This window comes from Lissotriton vulgaris, chromosome 3_1, assembly GCF_964263255.1.
Source record: "Lissotriton vulgaris chromosome 3_1, aLisVul1.2, whole genome shotgun sequence".
Lineage (NCBI taxonomy): Eukaryota > Metazoa > Chordata > Amphibia > Caudata > Salamandridae > Lissotriton > Lissotriton vulgaris.
In genome coordinates this window covers 1,842,074,059-1,842,093,140 of record NC_141689.1, presented here as the reverse complement: position 1 = coordinate 1,842,093,140, position 19,082 = coordinate 1,842,074,059, and the positions used below count along the sequence as shown (strand labels likewise).

The 19,082-nt window shown below is 42.8% G+C and overlaps 1 protein-coding gene across 1 annotated transcript in view; it reads left to right on the top strand.

The window, feature by feature from the left end:
• Positions 1–19,082, top strand: part of GATB (glutamyl-tRNA amidotransferase subunit B) — a 596,207-nt gene that overhangs the window by 303,590 nt on the left and 273,535 nt on the right. Inside the window, exons 6-7 of the mRNA XM_086962296.1 lie at positions 10,921–11,034; positions 13,734–13,818. Coding sequence (XP_086818422.1) covers positions 10,921–11,034; positions 13,734–13,818 — 199 coding nt within the window. The remainder of the gene's footprint in view (positions 1–10,920; positions 11,035–13,733; positions 13,819–19,082) is intronic.

The following is a 19,082-nucleotide window of genomic DNA, read 5'->3' as shown; positions in this document are numbered from 1 at the left end:
CTTTCACAGTCCCATCAAGATTTCATGTCTCAATGGCTCGTCAACTGTAGTCAAGTCAACACAGATGCTTTATTCACTTAATTAAAAAACCCTCAAAGGGTGCATGGTTAAAACATTGTAAATAAAAACAAAATATTTTACAAGAATTACATAAAATTACATCGTAAAAAGTATTTTCACACATCGTAGCACAATTCACACAGCAGCATAATCCGGTGTACTAAAAGAAAAAAATCAGATGCAAAAGCCAAACAATATAACCATAATCATAAATGTTCACAACGCCCTCTAATTAAAAATTCATACGACACATTAAATGATACAGTCCTGTCATACAATGTCTCAAGCCCAACTAAGCAAAAAATGATGTCACTCTTTCATCCAGTATTCAGTTGCACAGTTCAACAGTCTCCTGATTGAATGTCTGGATCAGACAAAATAAATTTGTGTTTATACCAGACAGCTGTCAGTTATCTACTGACAGCATATACAATTACATTAGAGGTATCACTTTTCAAGATCCTATGAGCAATTAAATAGCGATGAACTCCAAGGTCCAGACACATAGGGCTTATCCATATGCGACAAGAATGAAAGTGTACAGGACAAAAGAACAAAATGTGTTCCTTGATCCTAGGGGTTAACTCGCAGGCAGGATACAGATTGGCCAATGTTTCATTTTTGCAGCAGCAAGTGAAAGATTTCAGTGGTAAGCAGCTGAGCCGGAAACGCACATATGGGCTCTGAGAAAATGGAGATGGAATAAAATCCAGGAATGACACAAATTGTGGGGTAACTTTATGCTTGAAAAACAAATTAGTTTGCTATCTCTGACATAAGCCAAATAGTGAGAGTTTAGACCGCTGTCATTCATTTTACAAATACGACAAATGTCATCCCACAAAATTTGAATCCCAAGCTTCTGGAACTTGTTGTAAAAAATGTAAGCCAGGGGACCTACAAAGCATTTTTTGGGCTATGAAGTCCCTAAGGGAATCTCTGTATTCCCTAAGTTTTAGTGCAGCCCAAAATCGAACCCAATACACAAGGGGTCTTAATATTAGCATGTCTGCTATTCGATTTATACCCAGATAGAAGAAGAGCGGAACTATAGGAATACTGAGTGGATAGCCAATCAATGTTTTTGCCAAGGTGTTTTCCACTACATCCAGTAAGTAGGTATTAGTGTACCTCCACAAAATAGCCTTGGATCTATGCTGAATAAGAAGGGAACCTTTGTTGAGTTAAGGTTCCCATCAGAATTTGTCTTATACCCGACTCCTAGATAATTGATACAATGAACTCTTTCAAGGGATTCATTACCAACTTTCACTGTGCAATTTTTAACCATCCTAAGATTAAAAACCATACATTTAGTTTTGGATACAGACAATTCCAGATCTCTAGAGCCCATTGGTGTTTTTGAAGAAGTGAATCATCAGTAAAAAGCAGGATTGGTATATTTTTGTTATTTAAAACAGGTACAACATTCTGGCAGTCAAGAAGTGTTAGCACCACATCGTGTAACATACAAGGTAAATAAAGTGGGGGCAAGGACCTGCCGTACGCCTTGCTGGATAGGGATGCGATCTGTTCATTCCCCCTTACTGCTCTTCACTTATATTACTAGACCAATCCAGAATAGAAACCTGCCCCCTAAAATCTATCTCAAATCCCAGTACATGGAGAGTTCAGTATATGCAGCAGTATAATTTAACCTATGGTGTGGTTGCAAGACTCAATTACTGCTCTTGAATCTACTCTTCAGTGTACAATAGGAGCTTTTATTCTTTTAATAACTATGACATGCATAAAACCCCTACCTTCTTAGATGCTTGCTCACAGATGGGCGGAAATTGTAATTGTATCCTTGCAAGAAATGACATACTATTTTGAACTTTATTTGAACCTTATAGAGCTTTAGAACTATAGTAAAGGATTCTTTCTCTGCATTATGTTTACCCGAAGTGTTTGAAGAAAGGTTTTCTTACCTTCTTTAGTGGCTTAGCTTACAATGTTACAGCTCGTTTAGTTAGTATAATGTCAAACATTCTTAATGTTATTTCACTTATCTTCCACTGAGGAGAGAATATTATCCTTTTCCCCATGTTTCCAGTTAATGTAGTGGAATGCTCCATGTTAGGCAATTTGAGGTATAATTTAATATTCCTTCATAGTGTTTTTGCTTGGAATGTATGTGCTTTTTAAACCTCTTTGCTTTGAGAAGACAGTTCTACTCCACTAACTCTACCCTTTCCTCTTTTTGGCTCTACATTCTACCTCTCTTCTTTCACGAGTGTACACGCTCCACCTGTCATAACACAACTATTTATCCATACGGGTCCCATATTGCTTCCTTTAGAAATTGCAAATTAGTCAGGGTACACATCCTCACTTATCATGCAGACCTTCCATTAGATGAATACACAGATCATGTCCATTAAAACAGTTTATTTCTAAACAACCTAAATATTATTTAACTCAATATAAATGGATTAAACTACCCTATTAAGAGACATAAAATCAATGATTCTCTTTATAAATTAAAATGGGACATTTTATTACTCCAAGAAAGTAAAATTTGGGCATCAATACTGGCTCCTTTATGTCTATATAGGTGGCTAGGTCAGGAGGGCTGGCTTGAGCAGCAGGAAAGAGCTTTCACTGGTATCCAAGAAAGCTAATGTCTCTATAACGTCTAATAAGATGGATAAAGAGGGCAGATGGATGATTTTAGAAAGGAACAAAGAAGGGAAAACATTCTATATAGCCAATATATGCACCAAATGGGGACCATCAAGAATTTTGGAAAGATTTGGCTTCAAATATGCGCTCCATCTCTGATGATGCGCTGACACTATTTGGCAGTGACTTTAATCTCTCAAAAGAGAATAATATAGATAGGTCTTCTTTGTGTAAATAAACAACCACCCAAGTTACGTAAACTCAGGAATAAGATATGTTTTTTTTTTTTTTAAATTTGTTTTTATTGTTGCCATCACATGTTAAACATCAACGGATATTCATTTTTCAGTGCAGCGTCAACATTCAGCTGCTTCCAATCAGTAGAGCAACTTTTTAATTTGTTTTTGTTTTCTCTCCCAAACTCTTAACTTATTAATAAAAGGGTCAATATATACGATCCGCGTCATAAATCAAATACTGCATTTGCGTGAATAGAAGCATCTCAAGGCATTGTACATAATCACTGCAAAAACAAGCCTGCCTGCAATTTCAGTTCGTAGGGCCCTGTGCATTCCGTTGCTTCTAATGCCCTTTCCCTTGTTCCCCCCTACGACTCCATATCCTCCTCTTCCCCCGAGCTATCCCCCTCTTCATCTTCAGGCAGAGGCTCACAGATATCCCCCCTGTATGTGTTCCAAGGTGTCCATATTTTGTTCCATTTACGTGGATTAAGCCTTTGTTGGTATATTGCCCTCTCAGTCACCATAAGCATGTCCATGTTCCTAGGAATAAGATATGTTTAAACACAATTTAAAAGGCGCATGGAGGTTACAACACCCAGATACATTACATTTTTCATTCTTTTCACCACCCCATCTTCCTTATTCTAGGGTTGACTATCTAAACATCTTCAGCAATCCCAATCAGTACATTGTTGTAACCAGCATAGAACCGAGATGTATTTTGATCACTCCTGTATCAATCACTATATTCCTTAAATGGGGTGCTCTTGTTAACAAACATAACCTTCTGAGGCTAATGTTTTACTTATAAGCAGTACTGAACACAGAAATAAAATATTAAATGAAATCGGACAATTTCTCATTAACAACCCTATTGATGATACAGCACCTCTCTAGATGGGAAGCTCTAAAAGCTTCCATTAAAGGCTGCCTTATCAACATCAGTTCATATGAACAAGACAAAACTGACAAATTATCGAAAGAACTAAAGACACTTGAATTTCAATACAAACAATCTAGTAATGACAACTACTTGTTAATAAAGTAATAGAAAATATGAATACAGCAGAATACTAAGCATGAGGGCGGGTGTCTGGATCCAAAAACAGAAAGGCATTAGACTCTGTGAAGCCGATAAAGCAGGGAATATGTTGGCATCCTATTTGGAATTGAGACAAAATAAATCCTTAATCACTAGCCTAAAAGATAAAGATGGCAAAACACACTTGAAGTCAGTCCGAATAGCTGAACTTTTTAAGGAGATCTACACAGATCTAGATGACAATAATCACCTTCTTGACCCTGAGAAATTTAAAGATTTCCTTGATACACTAGAACTTCTTTCCATCTCTATTGAAGAAAAAATATCTCTCGCCGCTCCCTATAATGGCCAAAGCGGTCAGAGTAGTAATAAAAAAGATCAAATCTAATAAAGCCCCCGTCCCAGATGACTGTACAGCACCATTTTATAAACTCTTCTTGCCTGAATTGGACTCTGGAATATGGCTGAGGCCATTGTAGGAATTATACCAAAAGACAGGAAATGGCTATCACTCCCCAAAAATAATACGCCAAGCACATTAATTAACATAGACTGCAAAATCCATGCCAAAGTCTTTGTCACTTGTTTAGAGAAATAAATCCCTAAACTAATTAATCCCACCCAAGTAGGTTTTTTAAAAATAGACTGCCAAGTGACAATACCAGATTATTCTGCCACATCATTGAGAAAGCTTAATTTGCATACTATCTAACAGTTGCAATCACCCTTGACGCTGAAAAGACTTTTGATAAGGTCTGGCCATTCTTGGATGCTACACTTCATGAATTAAACTTGAGAGAAGATTTCATTTGGTTGGAATGCTCCAGGGGCCTCAAATCACAGACCGAGTGCAACCTGAGTCCCACGCCAGGGTCCCTCGAGTTGAGGCACAACACCCGATGATTGCAGGTTGCAATGCAGTGGATCCACTGTTGAAATTTACTGTGGATCACTTATTGGTTTTGTATTTTTTTTTCATGAGCATATTATTTGAACAGAAGCAATACTTGAAGGTGCTGACAAATGCCAATACACCTCTTGTGAGGGTCTAGTTGGTAGATAGATGTTGACCTATTACTAGTGACTCATGGACTCAGGGTCAGTTGACCAGTGCAGGGTCCCTTCTCTCTTTTTAATCGTGATACAGGCATGCATGAATAAAGTTGTACACCTGCTCTGGAGTCAGTTTTTAATTCACTTCTTAACATTTTGCATGCTCTGAGCCTCACCACCCTTTAGTTCACTATAGGGCTTCTACCAAACCTCTTAAAACATCTGAAGAGCTTCTCAGAGAGGGAGTTGTAGCCTGCACCGTGATCAACAGTCACGGTGCGAGGAGAATCCCATTGATGAGGCATGCCTCTCTGGTGGGTGGGGGAATTTGTCCTAAAAAAAGGAACATTTCTGTTCAGCTAGGTTTTCTACCTCTTTTTAGACCCAGGTGTTTCTGTGCGTGTAAGGCCTTGGACCTGCAGCATCCATACTTTCATGTACCTGTGTGGTGTTTTAAGGTAGGCCTGTAGTATTTTCAGGTTACTGTACTTCCCTTCAGCCTTACTAGCACCCCTTGGGTGGTCATGAAAGAGATGCCGGTTGTCACATCACATCTTTGAAGATTGAGGATGCTACTTTTTTTCCTACCTCGACTATTGGCTGTTGAAAATGGGCTCACCCAAGTCAGTTGTAGAACATATCTAGACAATATTGAGCTACTTGACATCACAGTTCACGATCAACTTGCTGAAAATTCACCAGACTCCTTCACAGAGGCTTCCTCTCATAGGAGCGGGCTTGGATATGGTGCAGTTCAGGTCCTTCCCTCCGACAGAAGTCCAGGACATTTGGGCTATGATCCTGATGTTTCAGGCCCAGTCCTGGTCTCAGTGAGAGTAGTTCTGAGGCTTCTTGGTCTGTTGAACTGCATTCTGCACCCGGCTCAACCATGCCATTTATTTTTAAATGTTTTATTAGTTTTCCATATACCATCAGGCAATTATTACAGCATTAATAATACAGTGTGCATCATTTCAACAACTCCACTAACCAACTGTCTCATTTTCCCCCATCAGTACTAGCACGCGGTTGTACTTGCTTACACTCAACCATGCCATGTGGCATATGCAAACGTATGAGTGTAAGTTGAAGTTCCAGTGAGCCTAACAGCAATTAAATCTATTGGATTCCACCCACGTTTCAAAGGAGACCGCCACTTATCTGCAATGGTGGCTACTCAGCCGCAATTGGACAAGTGGCAGACCCCTTTCCCTACCCCACCCAGAGTTTGTGGTGATGGATGCATCATTGTTGGGTTGGGAGGGTATTTGGGGGAGGTGGAGATCATAGGAAATCTGATTCCACATTAATCTGTTGCAGTTGTGGGGCATTCCCCTGGCCTTGAAGGCCTCCCTACCGTCCATCAAGGGGAGCCTGTTACAGCTTCTCATGCACAGCAACACCTCCATGTGGTACTGCAACAAGCAGGGTGGAGTGGAGTCATGGGTCCTGTGTCAAGAGGCTCTAGACCTCAGGTGCTGGCTAGGGCCTCAGGGCACCAACTGGTGCAATCTCTAAACACCATGGTAGCTAAGCTCAACAGGCAGCACCTGGCGGATCACAAATGGCAATTACACCCAGTGGTGGCACAGGACATCTTCCAATAGTGGGGAGATTCTTGGTTAGATCTTTTGACCTTTATTGAGGACTTGCAATGTCAGAAAATGTGTGCACTGGAATATCCAAGAAAGCTCTTTCTGGGAGATGCATTCTAGCTAGAGTGGAGCACGGTACTCCTGTACTCCTTTCCTCCTTTGCCTCTCCTGCCCCAAGTTCTGAAGAAGATCAGGAATGACTGGGCCCAAGTCATCCTAGTGGTACCTGAAACTTCTGGGTATGAGCATCTGTCCTCCAATCAGGCTACCTCTTCGGGAGGATCTTCTGTCACAGCAGTGTTGCAAGGATCCTGCTCATACACAGAACTGTGCACAGAGACCTAGGACATTAGTGAATTGTGGTGTACCAGAAACTCACCTCAGTACCTAGAAAAACTCCAACCAGCTAGCATTAGTGTCACATTAGCTCTTCGTCCTATAGCAAAGTAACCGATGATTAGACGACCTAGAACTTTCGACTTAGCACAAACTCAGGAGTGGTGGGATATGAGAACACTCTTTCGTCTCTCATACCAGTCCACAACAGGAGTAAAGTAGAGACATCGGTAAGGTTAAAATATTTATTTTAACGACGTTATCTCAAATGCAGTATCTTAGCCAACATAAGCAGATATATGATTAGAAATAATATGGTCAGCATTGTTACAATTCCATAAAATACAAAAGGAGAAATCATATTACATTGATGGTGAAAACAGGTCTTATAGCGCCTAGTTTTAACACCCTCCCTATATAGGAACTATGTATTGTAAACGATAGAAGGTCTCTTAGGCTTGTTTGGGGGACCCCATACCTTTCCGCTCAGTAAGAGTAAATCACATCTGGATCAGCATAAGCTCTCTGCATCCCTGGAAATGGAAAATCTTCCAAGTGTGTGAAATCATGGCAAGTGTGTAATAACAAGGGTGCCATAATCTTAGTTGGCTCACAGCTGCCTAATTGTTGTGTCTAGAAAGCGTTACTCGATCATGTCAAAACAGCTACCATATTTAGATAACCTTGACGGCTTCAGCACTCACTGTGCAGACTAGGGGCACGATGTAAGTCTAGAGATGTCAAAAACAAAACCCTTTCTCATGTGTAGACCTTCACGAAGGATTACTTACAAAAACAGCTATGCAGTGTTGTGTGCAAAAGCAGCAAAAGGTAAAATGGCATTTAAACTTCTAATAAGCCATGCTAACATAACATGCGCGCAAAGCAGGCCTTAGGCCATACTGCAGCAGCAGGGCAGGGTTTGAGCAATTTACTCCTTCTTGCATGGAGATCGAGCTGTGGCAGTTATCCAAATTCAACTACTTCCAGAGGTTGTGGATGATATCTCTGTTGCATGGAGGCTTCTACAAAGTCCATTTACGCTAGGCACAGGGACAAATTTGTGGCCTGGTATTGAGCCCGCAACACATGCACCCATTGCAGGCCAAGCTCTCAGATGTTTTATTATTTGTTTTGTCTTTGGTCCAACAAGGACTTGCTTTGGCCCAAATAAAGGTTATTTGTCCGCCGTTGCAGTGTTTTTTTGTTTACCGTTTCAGGTATCTTTGTTTAAATCCCCTGTAATGGTGAGAATTCTAACAGGTTTAATGTCATATTTCCTCCAAAACAGTTTGTGATTCCACAGTGGGATCTCAGTTTGGTTCTGACTTTCCGCTATTTGAAGCCAATGCACAGCTGCTCGCTACGTCTTCTGTCTCTAAAGACTGTCTTCCTCGTTATGATTACTGCAGCTTGTCACGTAAGAAGCTCCAATCTCTCTCAGTGCAACAATCTTTCACCAACTTTCTCCCAGGAAAACTGGTTTTAAAGACCAGGGTGGTCTTTTTGATGACGGTCTTGACTCTTTTTTGAGAAATCCATCACCCTTCAAAATTCTTTGCTGTGCCTCATCCCTCGAAAGAGGAAGAGAGACTCCCATTAGATGGACCCGAAGAAAGCTTTACATGTTTGCATTGATCGCACCAAAGATAATGGACAAGACAATCTACTTTTTGGGGGGTTTCTGGGGAAAATAAATGAAAGGCGAAAATGATTTCGTCAGGGTTAGATAGTCCTTTTCATTAAGACCTGCTCCATACTGGCAAAGAAGCAGCCTCCAGAAGTATTAAAGGTTCATTCCAGCAGGGCCAAGACTGCTACCACTGTGTTGATATGTGGAGTGCCTATTGTTTGTATCCGCCACGCCGCAACGTGAGCATCAGTGCACATGTTCACGAAGCACTACTACCTTCACAGCTAGGTCTAATGGGAAGGGCATTTCGCCCTTTCTGTCCTGCAGTAGTTTTTGGTCTGAGCTCATTCCACAGGCCCTCCACCTTAGGAGATACTGCTTTGGTATCTATTCTAAAGGTGAGGAGTGTTTTAGAAGTATCCATGAGAAGAACAAGTTACTTACCTTTCATAACGCTCTTTCTGGTGGATATTTTATCTAGCTACAGGTTCCTCACTGCCCTCTAGCCTCCCTGTTCTGTAGAAGGCTTCCTCCCATCTGTAAGGTCCAAAATGAGAGATCTGAACACTGATACCTCCGATTGATTGTGTTCTCTGCTTTTGAGTGTTTAGACAGATCCCAGAAAGAAACTGATTCAACGTGCAGAGGTGGAGCCTATGTGCAGTTCCTCTTCATCTCTTCTGGAACAGAAGGGAGTCACTGCAGAGCCACATGACACCACCTGTCAGCACACTGGAGCACTGCTGTGAAAGCTTTCCAAATCCAGTCTGACCCGTGGGGTTATGTTATGGTGAGGAATCTACGGTTAGATAGAGTATCCACTAGAAAGAGTGTTACTGAAGGTAAGTAACTTGTTCTTCAGAACCCCAAGTAGATACTGCCATGGTCCTGTATGTAATGAGTGGTTCAGAAGCCAGAACATTCTGAAAATTATTTGATAACGTTTCACTGATTATATAGGTGCTGTTCGCCAGTTATGATTCCCAAATCCAATGGCACATGGCTGTAGATCTATCTAATCAAATGCCTGGGTGAGCACAAGTGGTACCACTGATGGGAAGGCCTTTGTAGGGAGCATAGGTCTTACTTGGAATATTACATTTTCTTTGGCTTGTGTTCCTTCCTAAAGGGTTAGTTTGAGAAAAGTTTATGGCCCCAAAATAGTCGTTCACTTTTAAAATAACAGATTTCTCAACAAATAGGGCAACTCTTAACTGTAATTCAGTAAAAGCGCTGGAGTTATTAGAGATTGCGCCAAAATTTCTTCTCAGACCTAATGTACGATTTCATTGAATCTTATAGACACCAAATGCAGTACTTTGACTCTAGACTACTCCATTGCTCTGGATGCCGTGGTGTAGCCTGTAATGTTTACATTTCTTTTAATCAGAGACCCACATGGCGCAAATTGTGCACTGGCTTTTTCCTACCTGGCTTTATTTTGCGATTCAGCCTTTGTATTATTAGGTCACATGCAACATTTTCGGTGGCAGAAGGCCACGGAGCTGCCTGCTTAATGAATAATAATAATAACAGTCTATTTACTACCCCCAGTGATGGCTGCGAATGACGAGATGCAAAGAAAACAGCAGACAACCTTCCCTCAGTTTACATTTACAAAAGGGATCCTTTTATTAAAAATGTTTTTTTTAGGGAACCAGTGATGCCAATTTGGGATATGTCATGTGGTGAAGGCAGTGAACCTCTGAACCTCTGTCTGCCTCACCCCTTGACGTCATCCAACAGGATTTGCAAAGGGTTGTCCAAAGGAGGCAACCTTCCCTTTTGCAAATCAGTTACCATCTTCTTTGAGGTGCTAGTAGCTGGCCAATGGTTTGCGACTACAATTGTGGCCACTAAACGTTGATAGAAACCGTTGTGACTCGCGATTACAAGGGATGCCCTTTTGACTCCTCCTCCTAATTGCGATTCAGAATGGATGGTAAAGCCGATTTCTTAAGTCGGAAAAGCTGTTCTGACTCGCAAAATGGGTTTAGCACATACATAGATAAAAGTCATTTTGCCATCACAAACCCTGTCATTTTATGATTCGCTGGGCTTACGATCAAAAAATAGCTTTGCCCATCTGACTCCTGGTTTCCTAAAGCTTTGGCAGATGTTTGCCTTACTACATTACTAGTTCAAAATGTTGCATGAAAAAACATGTGGAATCGAGTTAGCATCTTTGCATTCATTGCAGTGGTTGATTAGCCTGATGGTCTTTAACAATGCTTGTACTTCATGTGTGTATCTTTCCATTCAGTATGCCACACACAGGCGTTGCCACTTACCTGCAGAAAGTTACCCAATTATTATTATTTTTTTTCTTCGTAGAGGGACAACTAAGAGTGGATGCCAACATATCTGTACATCATCCTGGTGAGAGTTACGGTGTCAGGACAGAAGTGAAAAACATCAATAGTGCACGATTCCTGGCAAAAGCTATAGGTGATTTCAGCCGCTTTGTCTCGTTTTAAAATTTTCAGGTAGATTTCTTCTTCGCCCACCTTCCTTTTTCCCACCTTCATTCTTTTTCTGCACTTCAGATAAAAAAAATGGATATACACCATGAACTTTTTACACTCATTTACAATGTCCTCCATTTTAAGTAGTGTGGTTTCGCGGCTAGAGTTGTCGTCTATGTTGGACAATGGCTCTCTGTACCCTTTATGATTCCTTATTACCCACTAGCTCAATGGCCGTGACCAGCAAACACGATTAAAGAGCAGCCCTTGTTCAGTATGTTCTATGAGAGAAAATAGATTGCCATTTCAACTTCAATTTCTCCCTTACAAGATTCTACAAAACTGCCAGAAATATTAGTGTTTGAAGAATTGTGATTGCTTGCAATTTTCCCCAATATCTTGTATCCTAGCTTGAATCAGCAGCTCTGATATGAGCGTTTAATACATTAAGGTTAATCAAGTGAAAAAATGGACACTTGTGACAATTCTAGACCATTGGTTAGAAAAACTATGGTTTCCTCAAAAGACCCAATGTGAACAGGTTTTGCGGTATATATCGATTCATCCGCCCCTACATTGTGGTTTGTCGGCAGTTATCATTGGATACCATAGAAAGTGTGGGTGCCTGCCTCATCCGGGGGCAGAGTCAGCACAAGCGGTGCAGGATCCCACACACGTGGCTCTGGGGCCTCCCCGTTGACACCTTAAGACTCTACATTAGGGGTTATTAAGATTTGAGTGGCTAAAGTTGACCCTCACTACTTCCATTGAACTCCACATAAATAGTGTGAGTAAAGTATCTATGTTTGTCTGTCCTTATGTCCTGACGAAAGCCCCATAGACTCCGTTGAGCCGAAGGGGGCTGAAACATGTCGACATTCCTGTAAATTTGCACTTCTAGATCCCATAACTTGATCTAGGACAAGTACCCACTTGTTTTTACTATAAGATCTCCACCATTCCATTAAAATCTTTATTGGTGTAGACCTTATTTTTAACAGTTTTTGACCTTTTTTCTTTGCACTAATTTTTCATCTCTGGACACTGCAACCTAGACCAGAGGAGCCTCTGGATGAGGCAGGCACCCACACTTTCTATGGTATCCAATGATAACTGCCGACAAACCACAATGTAGGGGCGGATGAATCGATATATACCGCAAAACCTGTTCACATTGGGTCTTTTGAGGAAACCATAGTTTTTCTAACCAATGGTCTAGAATTGTCACAAGTGTCCATTTTTTCACTTGATTAACCTTGATACTACCTGGGGAAATAAATGGACATGTATTCCTCCTCCCCCTTTTGATTACTCCCGTTTAATACATTATGCTTGGAACCGAATTTTACTTTGACTATGTCCTCTTTGATTAATTCTCTGACCTCTCATTTTATGCGTTTCTAAGAGTTTCTATGATAGGGTGTGCCGATTGGATATTTTAAGATAATCCGGCCTTTACAACATATTATGCCTGAGCTCTTGTGCAGTCGTAGATTTTCTACTAGAGCAGCAGCTTCCTCAAAGCGAGCGGGTCATTTCTCAACGCGAGCGGTCACGACCATCAACTACCGCCCACGTTGAGAAATCTCGCTGACAGGTGGTCTAGCGTTGGATTTTCCTCGCTCGTGCTCTCTAGTTTAACATTGGCAAGTGTGCGAGGAATATACTCTACTCCGCTAACGGAACTCTGCATGCTCTGCGGAGTGCTGAAACTCCGCGAATGGAGCGTAGGCCACTGCCCAGACCTACACTAAATCCCTGAACTTCCAATTTAACCGTAACTCAACTGTTAAAGCCATATTACAGTCAATATCCTGTAATAAGCCCTGTGCACTGGAAGCCAACTTTCAGGCTACATTTCAAGCCTTAGTTAATCTATGCTGAAACGTGTAAACTTTTTTCCACTGTAATCGTTGGCTTCTATTAAACTAATTTTGCCAAAATGATGCGTAATTGAGATCAAGAAGCTCTCTTTGCCCCAGTTCCCGTTCTTTTGACTGTCTGCAAGGAAGGATGAATCCCTTCTAACTCAGTTATTCCTCCCACTTAGGTTCCAATAGTGTCTTTGTTTGCCTGGTCACCTCTGGACATACCTTGTCAATTCCCATGCCCTCCTTATCTCCTGGATACAGAAGCCTCCACCTAATATCTTGCCTGCAGAAGACATTTGAGAGATCTAGCTGTTTGCGACAACTCATTGTGCATTGACCCAATCATCACAGCAGCTGCATGTTTTACTTAGTAACCTGTATTACCTCTAGATTGGTATATACGTACAGGTCTCTTGTACAAGCTTGTGCTTCTCTCTGGCAACACTTCTCTGCCCTTGATGTCTGCTGTACCCCTCCGCAGTTTAATGACACTTCCATACCACCACATTGCCACCAATATTGCTTCTTACAGGCTACAATTGGAGATTAACACTGGGCATGTACAGAACTTCCTTTCCCCATCAGGTTCTCTTTTTTCAGTCAGAGGTCACTAAACTCCACCCTCCACCCCCTTCTCCTCGCCTCTGTTTTTCGCCAGTAGGTTTACTGCTTACTCCTAACATTTCCTTGTTTACTGCTTATGGGGATCATGGCTTTGCTTTTGTGCGCACCACTATGCTATCAGTTTGTCTCAATGTGCACACATATTTTTTCAGTCACCAGAGTGAATGTGTTTTTGGTTTTCATTTAGATTATGAAATTCAACGGCAAATCGAAGAACTTGAAAGAGGAGGCATAATTCTAAATGAGACAAGATCCTTTGACTACAAACTGGGGTAAGATGGCATGATGTGCTCTTAATGTGTGATGGCTTTAGACTAGAGTTTTTAGATCTATTTTGTGAACTTAACCTTTCAGTCATCTGCAATTGTATCAAGCGATTGCGTAGTGCAGTACTGGTCAAATGTTTACTGCGTTTTTTTTGTGTGCCTATTTCTAAATATTTTATATCCAGTGTATGTAAAATTGAACCATAAATGATGTTTATTTGTTTAGTTTAAATAGCAGTTACGCAATTTCAATTCTTGGGATCTACTGCTAAACAGGTAAAACAAACCAGAAAGCATGCTCTTTTTTTTTTTCAAGAAGTAAACATACTTATTTTTTGTGTGTGGTTCTTTGGATGTTTTAGTGGGTGAATGCAGGAATGGGTCAATGGTTGATTAAATAGTAGGGTGCGTGATTGATTGAACAGATGGATGACTGAATAAGTGAGTTCTCGAATTGATAAAGGAGTGAGTGAGTGGATGGATGGATGCCTTAATGGGACTTGTTTCAATTATTTACATAGGCTGGTGGTGTTGTGTGCTATCAACAGAGTATGATGCAAGGGTCTCTGTTCCTCAACTCCTCAAATATTTTTGCAAATTGCCCTCCACAGTTTTACTGGCATGTAACTGGTAGGGCATGCGAAGAATGAATACCCACAAAAGGTCGAGAGTCACGTGTGGGCAACAATATGGCCGACCAAGACATGCCTCGCAGCAGCGCTGGCTGGAGCCACTAAATGCGCCGCTAAATTCTGCAGTTCAGAGACTATATTTATATCCTGCTCACAGTGCTTAACAAGGCCCCTGCCCCCTGAAGTCCAAACAGACTGCCGGAGGACTGGAACCGGGGAAGAAAGAGACCGGGAGGCGCTGCGCGGCCCTGCAATACTGACGGAGTTCAAGACCTGTGCGCGGCCGAGAAGGTGGAAAAGCCAGCGGGACAAGGAAAAGATTGTGTGAACAACTGACACCAGGGACTTGGGTCCGCTTCTTTCACCCCCACCCCTCTGATGTCTTGAGGGGGAGCAGTCGAGATACTGGTGAGGAGTGAGCCTGTCGGCTCGAGATCCAAACAAGCAAAGAACCGGACTGTGCAGTTGAGAGAGGCAGCGCGGTCGAGAGGGGCTGCGCAGTCGAGAGGGGCCTTGTGGTCGCGACCTGCATGTGCGACTGCTGTGAAGCGAAGAGGAGGATCCCGAAGGGAAATGAGCTGGGCTGCCAAGAGAGACAGAGATTGGAGGCCGGACCGAGGACACCCACTGACAGCAGAGGCATGGACAGTGGCACCTGTTTCTTCTGCAATTATTCCAGTGGTCAGAGAAGGCTCTCTGCTCTCGGGGTCTGAAACAATGCACATCCTCGGACGAGGTGCCAAACCTCCTCCCCCAGGATGTGCAGGGTCCACAAAGTAGAAGCTTCAAAGGCTTGCCACCTTTGTGAGCTTCTCCAGGACTTTGCTGCTTCCAGCAACTGGCCCCCACCTGGTCTGACCCCCACTTTGGGTGGGAGAATCGGCAGGATAACCAAGTGAGGAAGGGAGGTGTGCCCTACTTTGCCAACCCCACCCCTCATGTGGGGGAGGCAAGATGAAGCACAACTCTCAGTCCCCGCCATCTTGCAGATGGGTGGACCCACCCAACCAGAGTAAGGCAAATACCCTCTTCCCACTGGTGGGTGGCATATTGGGGGTGTACCCACCCCAAGGAAAGGACCCATTGGTACCAACATTTACCTACCTGTGACACTTCTAAATCTAGTGTTTAGGGCAACCCTGAACCTTTCCTCCTCAGGCAAGAACCGACCAAGAAGTAAAAAAGAAGGACCGAAGAAGCTGTGCTAAAGCTATGAAGAGGCGGATGCCCACTGACTTGGCCCCAGCCCTACCGGCCTGTCCCCACCTCGAACCTGCAGAAGTAAAATCCCAGTGTGTCCTGCAGCCAGCAACCTCAAGGACCTGCCCTGCCTTTCCACAAGAAAGACTATATCCCGTGAGCACCGGATTTGCTCACCCACAGACCCTGGCTCTGGCCAAATCCACCAGTCTGCACCACTCTGCACCCGATGCCCAGGGCCCGAGTTTGAGTGGCCCAACACCACAAGGAGGTCTCCCCAGCGATCCTTACCTGAGATCTGGTGATGTCTGGCCTGCCTCAAACATCCAAAAGAACCCTGCAGCCTCTTTCTGTAGGAAACCCCCCCCACCCCCGACCGCAACCGGAGCCGGTAAGAAAACCCCGACGCCTAAAGACACCCCTGCACCCAAAATCCCACGGCCTTCAGTGGCCCAACCGATGGTGTACCAGTATCCCCAGGCATCCCAACTTACCTCTCCAACTGGTGATCTCCTTCAGAATCTTCGTCCCCGAGCTTGCACTCTGCACCTGGCCGCCCTAGTGCCGCTGAGGTACTTTAAGAGTGCATACTAGACCCTGGGGAAACCCTGGTTCTAACCCCAGAACACCAACTCCAACAATCTTGTACTTACCTGCAAAACCTTCACTTCATTTTTCTCCATAGGAACACATTGACTGTTTTTCCTAAAAATGTTATTTTGTTTTGTATGGGACTTTGAGAAACTGCAAATAACTAAACATTGCTTACTTACCTTTTCTCGAGGAAATGACCCAGTGTGATAGCTAGATATATCACACTGAGTAGAAAAGTAATCCAGAAAGTAATCTGTAAAGTAATCCAAAGTAATCTTACAGTAATTTCCACTATATGAAAGCATTTACAAACTTGTAGCAAAGTCCTTTTCATTCAGCTTGCTTATATTGTTCAACGTGCCTTGAAACCTATCAAATACACTTAACTGTGCCAGGCTTGCTTGGTTCTAGGGCATAAATATAACTAAATAATATTTTTTATGCAATTCAAATTGGTGTGAGTTCAGTCTTTGAGTTTGTGACATCATTTGCTGATTGAGTGTGTTGAACAAATGCTTAACACTACCCTCTGATATAGCCTTACTGCTCTCCCACACTACCCCAAAACGAGAGGAAGGTGCTATCTACTTTTACCTCTGCCTACCTTTTGGGGTTCCACTGGACTCTGTTGTGCACACTATACCTCATTTTGGTATAGTATATTTAGAGCCAGCTCCCTACAATACATCACACCTATGTCGACCCCCATAGACAACCAGGCCCTTATGTGCCTGATATCGAACGTAAATGGCCTCGGTGAAAGGATTAAAAGAGGGCTGGCTTATCGCCATATCAAACGCTTACACCCAGATGTAGTGATGCTTCAGTGGACACATCTACAGGGTACTAGATGTGGGTTCTTGGGGAGGGCACATATAGGGTATTGGCTCACGCAGGCTACACCTCCGGGTCCCAGGAAGTAGCGATCGTGATAAAAAAGACCCCCCCCCCCCTCGAGGTATCACACACATAGACGGATACTTAAGGTACATATATTGGAGTGTTGGGTACATGATGCTGGAAAACAAAGGTTAGGGAGGGTCAAGGGGACTATGTTTAGAGACCTACCAGACTCAATACCCCTAATCAAACTACCAAGAACAAAAAGAGTCGGAAGGTCTGTTAAGCTACGTAGCTGAGTTTATAAGGTCCTTCTAAAATGACCCTTTTGGATTGCACTGAACCAGACCAAATGGTAACATGACACGATAATGTATTAGATATCCTATCAGCCCACCCATCTGGCGGAGCCTCGTCATGTAGGACGTCTGACCAGGTGGTGAGTCCAAGCCCAGATGTATTGGCTAGACACCACACACTACTGGTTCATCATATGAACGTGTCCGTGCCACTGAATGGTGCTGAGAAAATGCAGTGCAAAACAGGGAATAAAGAATAAGTGATCTTAAAATGACGGTCGAGGTAAAGAAAAAATGTTTTTATTGAAGATATTCACCAAGACGCCAGATTAAAAAAGAGTGTGGGACAGTGTGAAATAATCACTGTGATGCTTGGTTGTGTTAAGGATCAGGCCAACATGTTTCTGCCGAAGGTGAAACTACACCGGCATTCTTCAGGGCCGAATACACAAAGATGTTGCTACTGCAATGATACACTCAGACAATTAATACAAAGTGCAGACAAAAAAAGGACAGACCAAATGATTTGTTAAAGTACTGTCCAAACTACTGGTGTGGTCTGATAGACCATCCTACCATCTCCTCCAGATCAGTAGTTAATAGAGGTAGAGATCCTAAAAATGGAAACAAAAAAAGACAACTAATATTGTTTGTTCTGCCATCATTATGGACTAATCACAATATCAGGACCAACATATAAACTCAGCTAGGCTAGTCCCTATTAGGACGGCCACATGTTAATAAGGTCTCATATTCAAGTCAACCACCAGACATTGCTGAACATTAATTATGAACAATGCTTTCAAAGACTTACCCAGCAATATGTGGGAGTCGAGCCTCACCTCACCCGGCGACGGCTCGGAGATTGAGGCCCCGCTCTGTGCACAGAACAAAAAATTTAACGTGTCATCCTGAGTTGACTCAGAGGTCTGTGGTCAGTGTCAGGTTATACAGTCTGTGCATTTAAAAACTGGTTGTGTGACTGTCCTCACTGAACGCTGCCCCATGGAGAACAAAGAGAAGGACTGGCTGTCTGACCAGATCAGAGTCTAGTCGCTGGCTAGTACAATTACCCTAGAATGATTACCTATGTTCATCTAGTGCCCATTCGATGGTGGTACAATCAGTAGTAAATACCCACCCTCCCTAGGCCAAGCAATGGATGTAAAAAGTGTGGCTCAGGAATAGTTATCCCGGAATTAGGGATCTGATTGGGAAGATCCATGTAATGTGCTCATCTAGAAGAGTACATGGAATGAAATAAAGTAGAGCATAAACCAATCCCCTTAGACTGCAGGTGAAGAAGGAGTAAGTTAAATGCTCAAAATTGCAAGACTGACTAAGAAAGCGTCTGCCCCAAGTGAATATAGTTTAACAATAAGCTATATGTGAAAATAGGGGCCACAGCAAGACCACAAAGCCTAGAAATGCGCGTTCCAATCAGGCTAACTCACCTCTCCGTCGGTACCTCTCGGCTGACACCTAAGCCGAAGGGGAGGCAACGAGGAGAGGTGAGGCTAATGTATTTATACCCCTTCTGATTGGTAAAACGGCAGCAGCTGTGCTCCTATCGCTGCTGCCGATATAGCGATCGTCTTAGTTAAGCGCATGCGCGGAAAGGTGGCACTGAACAGCGCTGTCTTTAATATGCGCATGCGCGGCAAATTGGCACTAAACAGCGCTGTGTACCCAAAGGCGGGCATGC